The sequence below is a fragment of the Prunus mume genome, linkage group LG1 (genome assembly GCF_029339155.1).
Source record: "Prunus mume cultivar Tortuosa linkage group LG1, ASM2933915v1, whole genome shotgun sequence".
Classification (NCBI taxonomy): domain Eukaryota; kingdom Viridiplantae; phylum Streptophyta; class Magnoliopsida; order Rosales; family Rosaceae; genus Prunus; species Prunus mume.
The window spans coordinates 21,010,380-21,023,351 of record NC_142698.1 but is presented as its reverse complement, the minus strand read 5'-3'; the positions used below and the strand labels follow the sequence as shown (position 1 = coordinate 21,023,351).

Here is a 12,972-nt window from a genome sequence, read left to right as displayed (position 1 = left end):
AAATAACAGTTTGAGAAGAAATGGTTGGTTGACGGTACATGACATTGGGTTCCAACAAAAATTATGCTTGTTAGTTTTCTTCATATATAAAACTAGTATAAGCTTGGTTGTAAGTTGTATGTGCACGGAATGGAAGCTGAAGCCTTGCTGTCACATCCCATTTTCTGATCATGCTTTCGCTTTTAATTTATGCTTTCTTAAATATTCTGATTGAGCCAATTGTGTTGTCATAGTTTCCATTATTTTGATTGTGGTGGGAAACAAAATATGAAACCTCCTTAACATTCAATTCAATGATGTGGTGGCGTGGCTGGTTTTGTATCTATATGCTATGCATGACCCATGGGTGATGTGTTCTTGAATGAAATTAATAACTTGGAAGGCACGTTATAGCTCTAAGCCCTCCCTCCCTCTTGAGTATAGGCGCATCGCTTTCTTACTTTCAACACAAGAAAATAAATAAAAGGCTCATGTATGTATGATGACAATTGGACTATTTTCAGCTCCTTCCTGGAAGATGCGAAATGCCATTCACCCTTTGGAACTTTTTTCTTTCGGGAAGAAGACAAACCTGTACTTATATATATATATATATATATATGTGTGTGTGTGTGTGTGTGTGGCTATAATATAAGCTCTTAAATTTCTCTCCATTTATGGATCACATTAATTTCTACTGTTTTTTTCCTTCATGATTACTTACAATAGTTTACGTACTTCTATTATATGTATCTTAACTGCCGCTACTTTTATTAAGAAGATTACAAGGGACTTGAAGATGATGAGAGAGAAACTTTGCCATGAAGAAAATGGTATATGAGTGAACAATTTACTCATTAAAGACTTGGGGACTTTGAATTGGAACCACAATTATAGCATTGGGGTTTAGGCCCTCCTTCAACTGAAGCAAATTGATTTCTGTAAAGTGTCAAAAGTAATGAAATAATTGAGGAATTGTGTCATGGCTTTTTTGTTTTGTTTTTTGGTGTGAAAATGTGAAATTTCTTTGTAACTGGTTGTTTGTCTGGTCCTGCAGATGATCAACAATGACTTTGCATACCAAGTCCACGGTGGAGACGTATTCTTTTTTGTTGATAAATAAAATGTCAAATGTCAATTCAAGAGTGTTGAGAATAAATATGATATTAGTTAAAACTGTTGCCTCTAAAATTGTATACTTGTCTTACATATTCAAAATCAGTCGAGTCAAATTTAGCACCTCGACTGGATACACAAGACGGAAAAGGGAAAGGAAACAGATCAATTGGTAAAACAAATGTGAGGAAATATGCTTCTAAAGGTAAGGAAGCTCTATCCTATCAGAAATTAGATTACAGTAAGAACACTTTAATATGACTCTGCAGACTAACAAAAACTAAATTCTAGTTTGGTTACCTGTTTCACTAAATCCTAAATTAGTTTTCTCCAACCAAGGCCAACAAATGCCGCTAGTATGGATGATTCTCCTACTTTCCCATCTTTGCTGGATTACCTCCCTGCTGTTGAGTTGCAGTAGACATGGATGTGGGCGAGAACGGATCATAAAGCTGCTGTCCTCCAGGCCTAGGTGCTGGCTTACCAGAGGCAAATGCAAGATTGTTGCTGAACTGTTGATTTGGAGCCTGTGGCATCTCAGGACGAGTCAAGTGAGCAGGATAATTTTGCTGAATTTGAATATGATTTCCCGGCCTTGGGGGCAGAGGAATGGGAAAATTGGGCATTTGGTGGGCTGGATTGAAGTTCCTTGGTCTCATTGGCAGGTGTGGCGTCCTAGGTGCAACAGGACTCGTGTCTAGATATGCTGCATGTCTGGGAGGAACTGAGATGGCAGTAGAATTTCTGGCAAAGGGAACAGCAGATATATGAGCTGGTGGAGGTTGACCCATGTGGTCGCCAACCTGTGGCCTCGATAACACCTCACTTCCCAGCTGAGGAGTCATATTTTGCACAGGCAACTGGAAAGACGGTGCCTGAGGTGATGGATGAGGAATCATTGGTCTAGCAGGAGAAGCACTGTGCGCTGCAAAGTGACTGTTTGGCTGGGGAACTGGTTGGAAGGATGGATTCTGTGGCCGGTGAGGCTGAAAAGTGAAATCGCCAGGGCTTGGAGCTGTCATCATTGGTGGTTTTTGGGGGGTGAAATTCGGTACACTTCCAGTAACAGAAATTGGCACTCTTGGTTGCATAGATGGGGCTAGAGATGTAACTGGTCCTGTTGAATGAGCTGGAACAGGGCCTGATAAAGGGCTCATAAATGGTTTAGGTTGTGCAACTGCAGGCATTAGAAGCATAGAAGCTGCTAATGTAGAAGGAATTCCCACTTGAGGCCGTGGAATAGAAGTAAAACTTGGTGCTGCATGGTTTACAGGAGCACTTGATAACAGTGTGGAAGGCCCAGGTGGGAAGGTAACAGAAGAAACCATATTGGCCGTTGATATATTTGAAGGTGGTGGCATAGACGCAACACCTGGTTGTGGTGCAGGTACTCCGCTTGACCATCCAGTAGAGTTCCCAGAAGGTCCATGTGGATGATTAGACACATGTTGAGGAAATGAAGGCGCAAATGGACTGATATTAGAGGGTTGGCCTGTTGGTGGGGGTTGGTTTCCCATGAATGTGAGTGGAGCTGAAATATTAGTTTGAACTGACGAAGGCTGGGGAGACATCAAAGAAAGATTTCTTGGCGAGCCAACATAACCAGGGTGGGTCTGAGCCATATACAAATGCTGCAAAACTTGTGTTGGTGGGTTTTGTCTAGGGGAAACAAGAGCTGGTGGAGGCCCAAATAATGAGGGCAAGTGTGTAGAGTTGAAGGGTGATGTTGATTGATAGGAAGGATTGTTGAAAATTGGTCTTGAAGAATCTAGTGTAAGGTAACCAGGTATATTCATTGGAGTGGAAGAGGGGCCAGTAGAGAAAAATGGACCAGGGTACTGAAACTGCCCATTTGGTGGAGTCTGTGTAGGTCCTGCCACTGGTTGCACAATTCCCTGGTTTAACATAGTAGGAACCATGTTGGGGGTGGTAGCGTCCGGGCCTTGACTAGGAGGAGCATGAGGATTATCACCAGAAACTGATGCCAGATTTCCCTAAATGGAAGTAATGCTAGTAAGAAAACAACAACTGTAAAGTTGATAGTAAAATAACATGAAAGAAAAAAGGTAATAAGAAATTAGGGTGTATATAAAGCTTCTTAAAATATTTTAAAATGATAATGTAACTCACGGATACAGAAGTCACTAGCAGTTCAAGTACAGCAACTGCTGCATCTACTTTCTCAAATGTGTCCGCTGATATATGAACGTACAACTTTTCATATCCACTCTGGACTTCACTCCCATCGGATGGTTTTATTTCAACCTGGAATAAGTTAAAGAATAAAAAGGGGGAAAGTCAATACAGCTATGTATGTGCATTATGTTACATCTTGAAGTAACCAGTACATAACCGATGTTTTCTGTGCAAATTAATATGTTTAAGAAAATATGAAATTGGGTAAAATGGTGATGACAACTCTGACATTTATCTTGACATGAATTCCTTAATGTTCTATATTTACTGAATAATTTACCTTCTCTCCTGTCCCTGCTTTGGTACCATAGACTTGAATCTTGGCTCCAGTTTCCTTATTTGCATTGATCGATAAAAAAAAACATGGAGAAAACACATGGCACAAAGACCATCAGCACATGCACATGGCAATCATAAGTGTTTGGCATAAACCCCATAAGCATTACCACAAACTTCTTACCTTTTCTAATTGCTTCTGATTATCACTTCCAGGACCATATATTAGGCCAACAAAATTGTATCTAGGATATTCTTTCACCTGAAAAGCATTTAACCACATATAAACATCAGAACTAATACTTGCTGACTCAGAAAAACATGAAATTTAGAACATATATGCTGACTCGAGCTCTCTACTACATGGTCTCTCGGTGCAAAAAGTTCTATAAACAAGCAAATAACTCTGTAATTATTTATGAGAATTTACGATCGACATTCTCCAGATTCCAAACTAACACCAATATCCAAGATCACAAAAATAAAATAAATAAAACGAAGGAACTAAATATGCTTAACTGATTAAATCTAAACCATTCCACCAGATTAATAGATACTGTGTCCATAAGTTGCAATAAATATATATGCCTTACTCTGTCTTTCTTTTGGTCACTCAAGAATCAAGATGTTCCTGTAGTGCAATCATCCTCAATTCATTACCAGTTATTGTGGTCAAGTGTAGCTCTTCCTTTCAATTAGAGAGAGCATACCTAGTCTGACTTCTGATGAAGAAGAAGGGAAAAGGTGGTGAAGGGTCTAGAAGTAGAGAGGCCCACTATTCTGCAGCCCAGCCATTACACCCCCAAAAAAAAAAAAAAAAACAGCTTGACTCAACAAAGCTCATCTCAGCCACTTGCAGTCATCTATTTGACCCTTTTTTTTTAACCATATAACTTAAACTAGGATTCACATATCAATTTAAGTCACAGGCAATCGTGTTTTCTCAAACAGCCTTAAAAATTTATTTCCAAATCTTGTAGTAACGCACTACTAAGAAGAACCCCCATGACCCTCGACAACAGCAAACCCCAGACCCCGTGGAACAAAAGTGCAGCCCCTTTTTGGGCCATGGCACCTAACCGCTTCTTCAACATAAAATAAAAATAGGAGACTTCCCCAAAATATAGGAAGATTACTCTGTGACCTATTGTTTACCCCTCAAACCCCAAATTATAGCCAACCTGGCAGATTTCAAGTTCCATACTTTATCATTGTAGAAGTCTTTCTTTACAAGAACATGCAAGATCACACTACAGCTTATGAGTCCAGATTAAAATTACATATACATGGCTCGTTTTTGGTAAGTTCTTTTTTTAATCAGTACAACTAAGATTGAGAACATTCACACACCTTGACAAAAATACCATATACTCTCTCAGCAGTTTGGATACAGCTTGAAGAAACAGTTAATTAGAAAAGTGTTGCATATATTGCAGAACAAGAACATAAACTTACAGGAATAGGAACTGTGGCCTCTTTCAACAAAGGTTTATAATCAGGTGGGGCCTTGTAACTTGGATTCAACTTTAATATTTCACCTGAATATCATCAAGAAGACAATAAGCATGCAATGCACAACATAACACACAGGAAGGTATAATCTAAGAAAGCTGTCAAACACACCTATGACTTCTCGCTTTTCAAGTTCCAACTGTTCTACGTCCTACATCGATGAACATTACTATCAGTGCTTAAGAATTGAAACATCATTCAATGTAGAAACATAGAGTTCCCAACAAATCAATGACAGAAAATGATAGGCAACTGTAAGGGAAGGTGAAATCAAATTCTACCTCTCTGTCAATTTGATGCCTAAAGGAGTTGTGGTCTGGATCTTGAGGTGCTGATGGTAAGTCCTCATCATTCTCAGCCTCTGACATTCCAGATTTCAGCTGTTGTGTAATTTGATCCACCCGAGTCTGCTCAAAATTTGTACCACCAAACAGGCAGTAATATCACTTAGTGGCACCTGGAATGGGAGGTTTCCATGTGAACCATTCACACAGAAGACACGGACCAGCATTTTATTACCCAATGGAAAAGGGAAACCATGAATTGCCACTAGAAGAGCAATATTTAATCCTCCCACAACTGGGGCAACAAGAGCCTCCAAACCATAAATTTGAAAGTCTTAAATATATTAGGATGGGAAGAGGCAATTAGAGAAGTTTGACATTGCACAAACATAAAAAAGGTAAAGTAGGAAAAGGGTACATAAATCAGGAACATATTTTGATCATAGCACTATGAAAATAATATAGCATCGCAAGAAAGATGACAAGAACAGCACTTGCAAACAATCCAAACAATACCTGATAAGCTAAGGCTCTTCCCTTTCTCACGGAAGCATCTTGGGCCAGATCAGGGCCCCATTTTGTTTTCCTCTGAATCTGTTTCTTACTTTCTCCACTAACTGCATCACTGGCTCCTAGGTTTTTACTTCCACGGAAGATGGGTACAAGTGAGCCCGACAGCTTGTTTTTCGGTATAACAAATCCAGACTTAGCAGCAAACATAGAGACCTTTTGAGTACCAATTGATGGTGCAGATGAAATAGTTGCCCCAGACATCTCAACACTGTGAGGTTCAACTGAAGATGCAGCGTCAACCTTTGCAGTCATCCTGTTCTCCATTCCCATGGAAAGACCAAACAGTTCAAATGGGAAGAAGACTGGGGCAGTTATATTATGAATGGAACTGGAAGTGATGATTATTTTACAATCTTAATATCCCCTACTACCAAAAAGAATCAAAGAAAGAGAACATCCCTCAAGTAAAAGTTCCAAAATCACGGAATTGAAGGGAACTGCAAAGGTCTGAGCTTAATTCAAAGAACTTCTTTAACTCCAAAAATGGAAAAACAAAAAAAAGAAGGGCCATTTAATAAACCCCAATAATTCCATTTTCTTTTCCATTCCTTTCCTCAGCTTTCTCAACATTCGAATAAAATGTTCTTCAAGAAGAGAAAACCCTATCTGCCTTAACATATACATGTACAATTACACACACAGATAACAGAGGGAGAGAGAGTACCTGAATAAGGTTTAAGGAGAGGTTACTTTCTCAGATGAAGGAGTGCATAGGAGAGAGAAGATCAGAACGCTGCGTTTTAGAGGCTGGACTCAACCCCAATTGCTCTTTCTGCTCTACTGTCAAGTGATAAGTCTCTCTTTTAGTAATGGAAATGAAGGCACGGCAACTTCTCTTTCATGGAGTGTTTTTACAGCGTACACTAACCAACGCGAGAGTCGACTCAGCCTAGACTCGATACGTGCCTATTGGGTGGGATCCTCCAGATGGGCCTGGCCTCAGTCCAACCAAGTGAATGAATCAAGCCATTCGACTTTAGGCCGAAGCCCAGCTCATCCAGCCCACCATCACTTAATTATTTTTCTTTTATTTTTTTTCTTGGAAAAAGAAAAAGGCAAGAGGAAGAAAATAATTATTTTTTATTTAAATACAAGCAATAGTTAGAACTATATGAGAGGGGGATTTTTCACATAGATACACACCTAAGATGTCATGAGATTTCAAACGCAGGGCATACAGTGCAAGTGAATGTCATTTTCCACATTAGCAGGAAGAAAATAATCTTAAATCATTGGTTTCGTTACTTATGATGTGACCATTTATATTTAGAGGGTTTATATATAAGCCCATAAATGGGGCCTAAATTATAAAGAAACTCTAGGGAAAAATTCAAGTTTTGAAAAGCCAAAAAATTACGACACTGCCACCGAAGTATATCACTGAAAATCATATTGCAAGGATAGTAATGATATTTCTCACATCATTTAAATTTAAAAAACAGGACAACTGGCCCTTTTTTAGTTTTTTTTTTTCTTTTCAATTTATAGGTTCTAGTGTTATATATAATGCTAAAAATGGGATTTGTTATAAATATTTATTTTTATTTATGTATTGAATTATGAGCTATTATTTGTATATGTGGCAGCTTTCTAGCTCACAAGACAAAAGTGGTGAAAGGAGCCATGAGCATTAATAAGTTACTAACCAAATCAAGTTTTTACATAAAGTAAAGCGTCGTTTTCACCACTAAGCATTTTATTACTGCGCTTAGTGATCTTATACTGTCTTCAATTCAATCATTCGCCGCAGTACAATCGATAGGTCTAGAATAATTTACGTAGGCGGATGATTGTGAGAGCACAGACCTTTCCATTTTTTTATTTATTTAAACAGACCTTTCGATTTCATCGCACTACAAGGTCAACAAAACCTTGGGATAACAGCGCCTCAGCTCCACTTGGGAATGTAAACAAGTCAAAGAGTTAAAAATTTTGTAGACAAAATATTTTTGTTTAACCTGTTGTGTGTGATTGACGACTGCTCTGTCCTCTGTGTATTGCATGCAGCTCAATAACACAAGTACTCTGAAACACTCAGGCCCAAAAAACATGAGAAACCCTAAATTTTCAAGATGCAGTAGAGAAGTGGTAGATAGGAAGTACGCACACTCAGCAGCAAAACTTTCTTTTGGGGTTTTGGCTAATGAAAAGCATCTCATTCTAAACTTTAATTCTTCTAATTATATGGTGGGGAAAAGAAAATTATGTTTAACCGTTCAAATAAGCAATGGCTATTCTTGAAAACAATATTTTTGTTTCAACAGAGATACTGGAAGAATAGCTTCTTCAATCATTATCATAGTGGTGATAGAAGGAAAGGAAATTCTGCAGCAACAACAAATCTTGTTACAAATCTCTCAAGGTTAATATCAAGAAAGCTCACCTATATATAACATTTAAAAAACAACAAAAATGCCACCTATTAACCCTGTCACACAATACATACATACATGATACAGGGGCAAGCAACCAAAGATAGTAAGCAGGAACTTCCCAAACAATAAATCGACAATTTAATACAGCTCCTTTCATATGCAAATTCAATCTGGGCCAGCACATTGCTGAACACTATCAAGTGAAAGGATAGAAGTTTGAAAAGAGCAAACTTCCTAGAAGAATGTAGGCCGCAGAGTATGCCCAAATTATATATCCCCATCTCTTACCAGTACCAGGAGATTTCATTATATACGAGGCAAACCAATACAGCGGAGGGCTGAAAGATAAGAAACGAGTCGCAACCTGTCAAATATGAAGCATCAGAAGTAGTGATACATAGTGAAGATAGAACTGTTATTGGTTACAAGGTAGCATCTTTACACCAATTTTTTAGAAGAAAACTTTCTATGTCATTTATTTTCACAGAATTATATTGATCCAATCAAGGAGAATACTGATAACCATAATTTAAGGTGATGTTTAACATTTCTCACATATTGCTAACCTAATATTGTTTAGCAAATTAAGGAATTTAGGAGGAAATAAAGTCAAACCTGCACATGCATGACAAAAAATGCTGTGGCTGCCATAAATCCCAAATGTAGAATACATGGAAGTACAGCAGCGGACAAATATCCTTGCTTTGCTGATAGTTTATATTCTTCTGGGAGTAGAGATGTACCATCTTTGATCACTTGCTTCCTTGCTTTGAGATTGCGATTTTCTGTTACATTTGCAAATGATTGATTATGCAGTCTTGAAATGTAACATAAATGGAAGAAAAACAATATTCCCATAGTAATGATTAGGTCATGCATAATACAACAAGATGTGCCTACACATATTGATTAGGATCATAGTACAGGTGCAAGATACTAAAGTGGAGACATGAAGGATCAAAACATCACAAAAGATAACCTAAATGAATGAATCCCTTGGCCGCATTTCAACAATAAGCTAATAGTTTACTACCTACAAATTATTATATCATCAGAATGGGCTATAAATATACCAAACTTAGGTAATTAATAACTAATGTCAATGACAGAAATACTATGTCAAGTTGTCAACAAGTGAATCACAGACCAGTGCCGTTTAGAAGTAATACCCTGACTGTTGGAAGAGTTTTCTGCTAAAGAAAAGAACACAGCAGCAGAATCTTTATGTTCAGGAGGAGCACAGAAACCCAAAGAGAAGAAAATTTCAGGCTTTAACTTTGCGTAATGGACAATTGAGCAAAGTGTCAAAGACAATATTGGTGATGCCAGCAGAAAGTTTGGTAACTGTTTAACTTGGAAGTATCTCAAGAAACCGACTCCCCTGCCATCAAGGTAAAGCATCAATATAAGTATAAATTTGTAAAAATAACTCCTTCCACTTCCAAATTTTTTATAGCTAAACAAGAGAAATAATGAGTAATAGCCTGATGAATAAGCATTGGTGGTTAAAGATCAAAATACCAGTAATGACTTTGAATATAATTGTACAGCAAAGGTACTCTTGCTTTGCACCAGGGACTCATATTATTTGGAAGATGTCCAAGACAGATATTGTTGTATCCATAGGCTTGAAATGCAACAAAAGGAACAAAAACACATATACAACGCAGAGCTCCACCAACAACAACCTGCAATGCCAACTAGCATAGAAATGAAATTTACTAAGTGATCATCTTCTTCATAAAAACAAACAAAAAATTTGCTTTGCGCTAAATAATTGACATCCTCCTACAAAATATTCTAATGGCATACATAAATAGCCGATAATCAGGAGATTGAAGCTTAATCTCGTGGAACTAGGTAGACAAAATAACTGACTGATAATCAGGACATTGAAGCTTAGTCTTTAGTATGTATCAGTTTTAAATGATAGAGGAAAGATAAATTTGGAACCTACAAAAGCACGTTTTCTCAAGAAAACGGCATCATAAGCCTGATGCATAGTCTGAAAACAGAAATAACCAGCATTGACTATTCCATTGGACCTTGAAAATCCCGAGAGGGCAAACCAAAGAACAGCAATAACATCTTTTCCAGATATTAGATGGTACAATCCTCCAACTGAAAATAAGGCGTACAAAGTCTCGGAATATCTGCAGTAGAAAGCACATAAAAGACCTCAGTTTAATTCAATTTCATAGGTATCGAGTCAGATGAATTGAGAAAAAGAAAAGAAAATTACATTGATGAATAAAATATGGAAGCTGGGTTGAAGCAAAACAAAATTGAAGCTCTCAATGCTGCTTCATGATCCTTCAAAATAACAACTGAAAGCCTGTTAAAGTGACAGCAAAAGAACAGCAATCAAAAGTTTAAAACCAAAAAAAAAATTGTCAATATAAATTATTAAGCACAGAACAATGAAGCAACGGCTGAGCAGTTGTAGATACTTGTAGTCAAAGGAAAATCTCCTTGGCACCAAGTGGGTGGTAAGTAAAAAGGGTTAAGTTAGGGACAGTGCTGTCCTACACAAAGTAAAACTTACAATGGTGCGGCACCACATAGCATATCATATGCAAGTACACCCCTATGAACCTCCTAATTCATAGCCACACCTGGTCGCGATTAAAGATTATATTCCTCCACTCTGGATTCTGATATATCTCTTCTTTCTTTCTTTTCAATTATCAATAAAATCTAATGCCAGAGAATAAGGCTCTCATAGAAGGAAAGGTATTTACTTTCATTTGTAAAATGGTGCAAGTAAAGCTAATTATTGTAGGGGAAAAAAACATATTTGAAGCTACCACATAATTTTAATCCCAATAAAGATTTACTGAGTCAAATTGAATTTAGAAAAATCCAACCAAATCACCTGTATAAATAAACCGCCACAATTACAAAGGCAATGTTATTGATCACAAAGCCGGATAATCCCAATACAGCTCTTTGCCCAATAACTGGAACCAGCGGCGCCAAAACTGAAACACAAAGCACTCCCTCAAAAAACAAAACACCCATTCAAACATCAACAAACTGATACAAAATCACCAAGTGGGTATGCTTAAAGTTGACAAATTTTCAACTGGGTATTGCTTAAAAATGAAAAAAAAACTAATAAATTTACCAAAAAGGTATCGCTGAAAAACTGGTAAAGCTGAACCAAACCTGTGCGAGATAGCAGTGAAATGCAAAGAGGAAGGAGGGGGAAGAAAGCATAGGTCTGCTCGTACTCGTAGCCACATTGTGCAATTCGAACAAAGTAGACACTATCCCAGACAATGCTGGATTCAATAGCTGAACCCAGAGAAGGCAAGAGAACGTGTTGTTGTTGTTGTCGAAGATCAACGTTGGGTTGTAAGGAGTTGTTGGATAGGCAATTGGGGTTGATGGGGGCGGAGGTGTCGTAGGGGCTCAAGAGGGTCCGCCATAGGAGGATCAGAGTCAAGACTATGAGCCTAGATATGATTGCTGATTTGATTACTGTGGTTTCATGGTGGAGTTTCGGTGAGGTTTTGGTCTGAGGCATTTGAATTTGGTTGCAGAGGTTGTGGGGGTCGAGGCCTGGAGAGGAGATGGAATTGCAGAGACTGGAAAAATGAAATCGGGAAGAGTTTTGCGGCATGTCGTTCGAAGGTCTCAGTAATCATACACCAGATTGGGTTTTTTCAAATTTCTTTTAAAAAAATCGTCTAGCCGGGCGGCTATACTCTGTTTTTTCCAATTTTTCAAAAGAAATAGTTTTTTGCACGGCTATACAGGGTTTTTTTCCTTTTTTTTTTATAACAGAAATAGTATAGCCGATCGGCTATACTCGGGTTTTCCCAACTTTTTAAAAAAGAAATAATACAGCCGAACGGCTATACACTGTTTTTTAAATTTTTTACAAAAGAAATTGTATAGCCGTTCGGCTATACGAGGTTTTTTCCTAATTTTTGGAAAAGAAATAGTATCGCCGAACGGTTATACCCGGATTTTTACCAATTTTTTTGTGGAAAAAGTATAGGCGTCCGGCTACACTGGCGTTTTCCTTGATTCTATTTAAAGAAATCATATAGCCGCACGGCTATACCCCGTTCTTCACTGCTTTTAAAAGAAATCGTATAGCCGGGCGGCTATACTCGGGTTTTTAAAAGAAATAGAGTGCGGCTATACTAGGTTTTCTCCTAATTTTTTCAAAAATAAATAGTATAGCCGGCACTACTCGGATTTTTCCAATTTTTTAAAAAGAAATAGTATAGCATGAGGGCTATACTTGGTTTTCCCCCATTTTTCATAAGGGAAATAGTATAGCCGAACGGCTATACTCGGATTTTCCAAATTGTTTCTGAAAACAGTATAGGCGTTCGGCTATATTGATATTTTTCTAAATTCTATTTTAAAAAATATTATAGCCAGTCGGCTATACTTGTTTTTCTAATTTGTTTATAAGAGAAATAGTATAGTGGTGTGGCTATATTAGGTTTTTTCCTAATTTTTTAAAAAAGAAATGGCTATACTCGGATTTTCCCAATTTTTTTTAAAATAATTAGTATAGGCACATGGTAAAATTCACGTTTTTTAAAAAAAAAAGTGTACAATACTCATACTGAACATATAAGTACATATTTTTCATGTTCAATACACATATTTGTTTTACAAAAAATTTTATAATGCACAAA

At 37.5% G+C, this 12,972-nt stretch overlaps 2 protein-coding genes across 4 annotated transcripts; both read right to left on the bottom strand.

Moving 5' to 3' along the window:
- Nucleotides 1-1,125: 1,125 nt before the first annotated feature.
- Nucleotides 1,126-6,761, bottom strand: LOC103325167 (RNA-binding KH domain-containing protein). Of its 2 annotated transcripts, none has more exons than XM_008227346.2 (9): nt 6,601-6,761; nt 5,880-6,189; nt 5,361-5,486; nt 5,191-5,230; nt 5,023-5,105; nt 3,752-3,829; nt 3,572-3,625; nt 3,226-3,360; nt 1,126-3,089 (listed from the first exon to the last, which is right to left on the bottom strand). In XM_008227346.2, the coding sequence occupies exons 2-9, from the start codon at nt 6,186-6,188 to the stop codon at nt 1,467-1,469; spliced, it is 2,448 nt and encodes an 815-aa protein (XP_008225568.2). In that variant the 5' UTR covers nt 6,189; nt 6,601-6,761; the 3' UTR covers nt 1,126-1,466. The 2 variants fall into 2 exon arrangements, with proteins under 2 accessions (XP_008225568.2, XP_008225637.2); XM_008227415.3 differs by having other exon boundaries at nt 5,361-5,536; nt 6,601-6,710.
- A 1,445-nt stretch (nt 6,762-8,206) lies between these two features.
- Nucleotides 8,207-11,963, bottom strand: LOC103325007 (transferases, transferring hexosyl groups). Of its 2 annotated transcripts, none has more exons than XM_008227165.2 (8): nt 11,480-11,963; nt 11,187-11,292; nt 10,554-10,646; nt 10,269-10,464; nt 9,833-10,011; nt 9,481-9,692; nt 8,927-9,096; nt 8,207-8,675 (listed from the first exon to the last, which is right to left on the bottom strand). In XM_008227165.2, the coding sequence occupies exons 1-8, from the start codon at nt 11,934-11,936 to the stop codon at nt 8,508-8,510; spliced, it is 1,581 nt and encodes a 526-aa protein (XP_008225387.2). In that variant the 5' UTR covers nt 11,937-11,963; the 3' UTR covers nt 8,207-8,507. The 2 variants fall into 2 exon arrangements, with proteins under 2 accessions (XP_008225387.2, XP_008225457.3); XM_008227235.3 differs by having other exon boundaries at nt 9,833-9,999.
- Between the last annotated feature and the right edge of the window lie 1,009 nt (nt 11,964-12,972).

Excerpts from the sequence above, each read along its gene's own strand:
- LOC103325167 (XM_008227346.2), bottom strand. The coding sequence starts at position 6,188 with ATGACTGCAAAGGTTGACGCTGCATCTTCAGTTGAACCTCACAGTGTT. Across the intron at positions 5,487-5,879 it reads GAAGAGCCTTAGCTTATCAG|ACTCGGGTGGATCAAATTAC; the intron begins GTATTGTTTGGA and ends AATTTTGAGCAG. Across the intron at positions 3,090-3,225 it reads TGCTAGTGACTTCTGTATCC|GGAAATCTGGCATCAGTTTC; the intron begins GTGAGTTACATT and ends ACTTCCATTTAG.
- LOC103325007 (XM_008227165.2), bottom strand. The coding sequence starts at position 11,936 with ATGCCGCAAAACTCTTCCCGATTTCATTTTTCCAGTCTCTGCAATTCC. Across the intron at positions 10,647-11,186 it reads GTGGCGGTTTATTTATACAG|GCTTTCAGTTGTTATTTTGA; the intron begins GTGATTTGGTTG and ends TCACTTTAACAG. Across the intron at positions 9,097-9,480 it reads AAACTCTTCCAACAGTCAGG|AAAATCGCAATCTCAAAGCA; the intron begins GTATTACTTCTA and ends CAAATGTAACAG.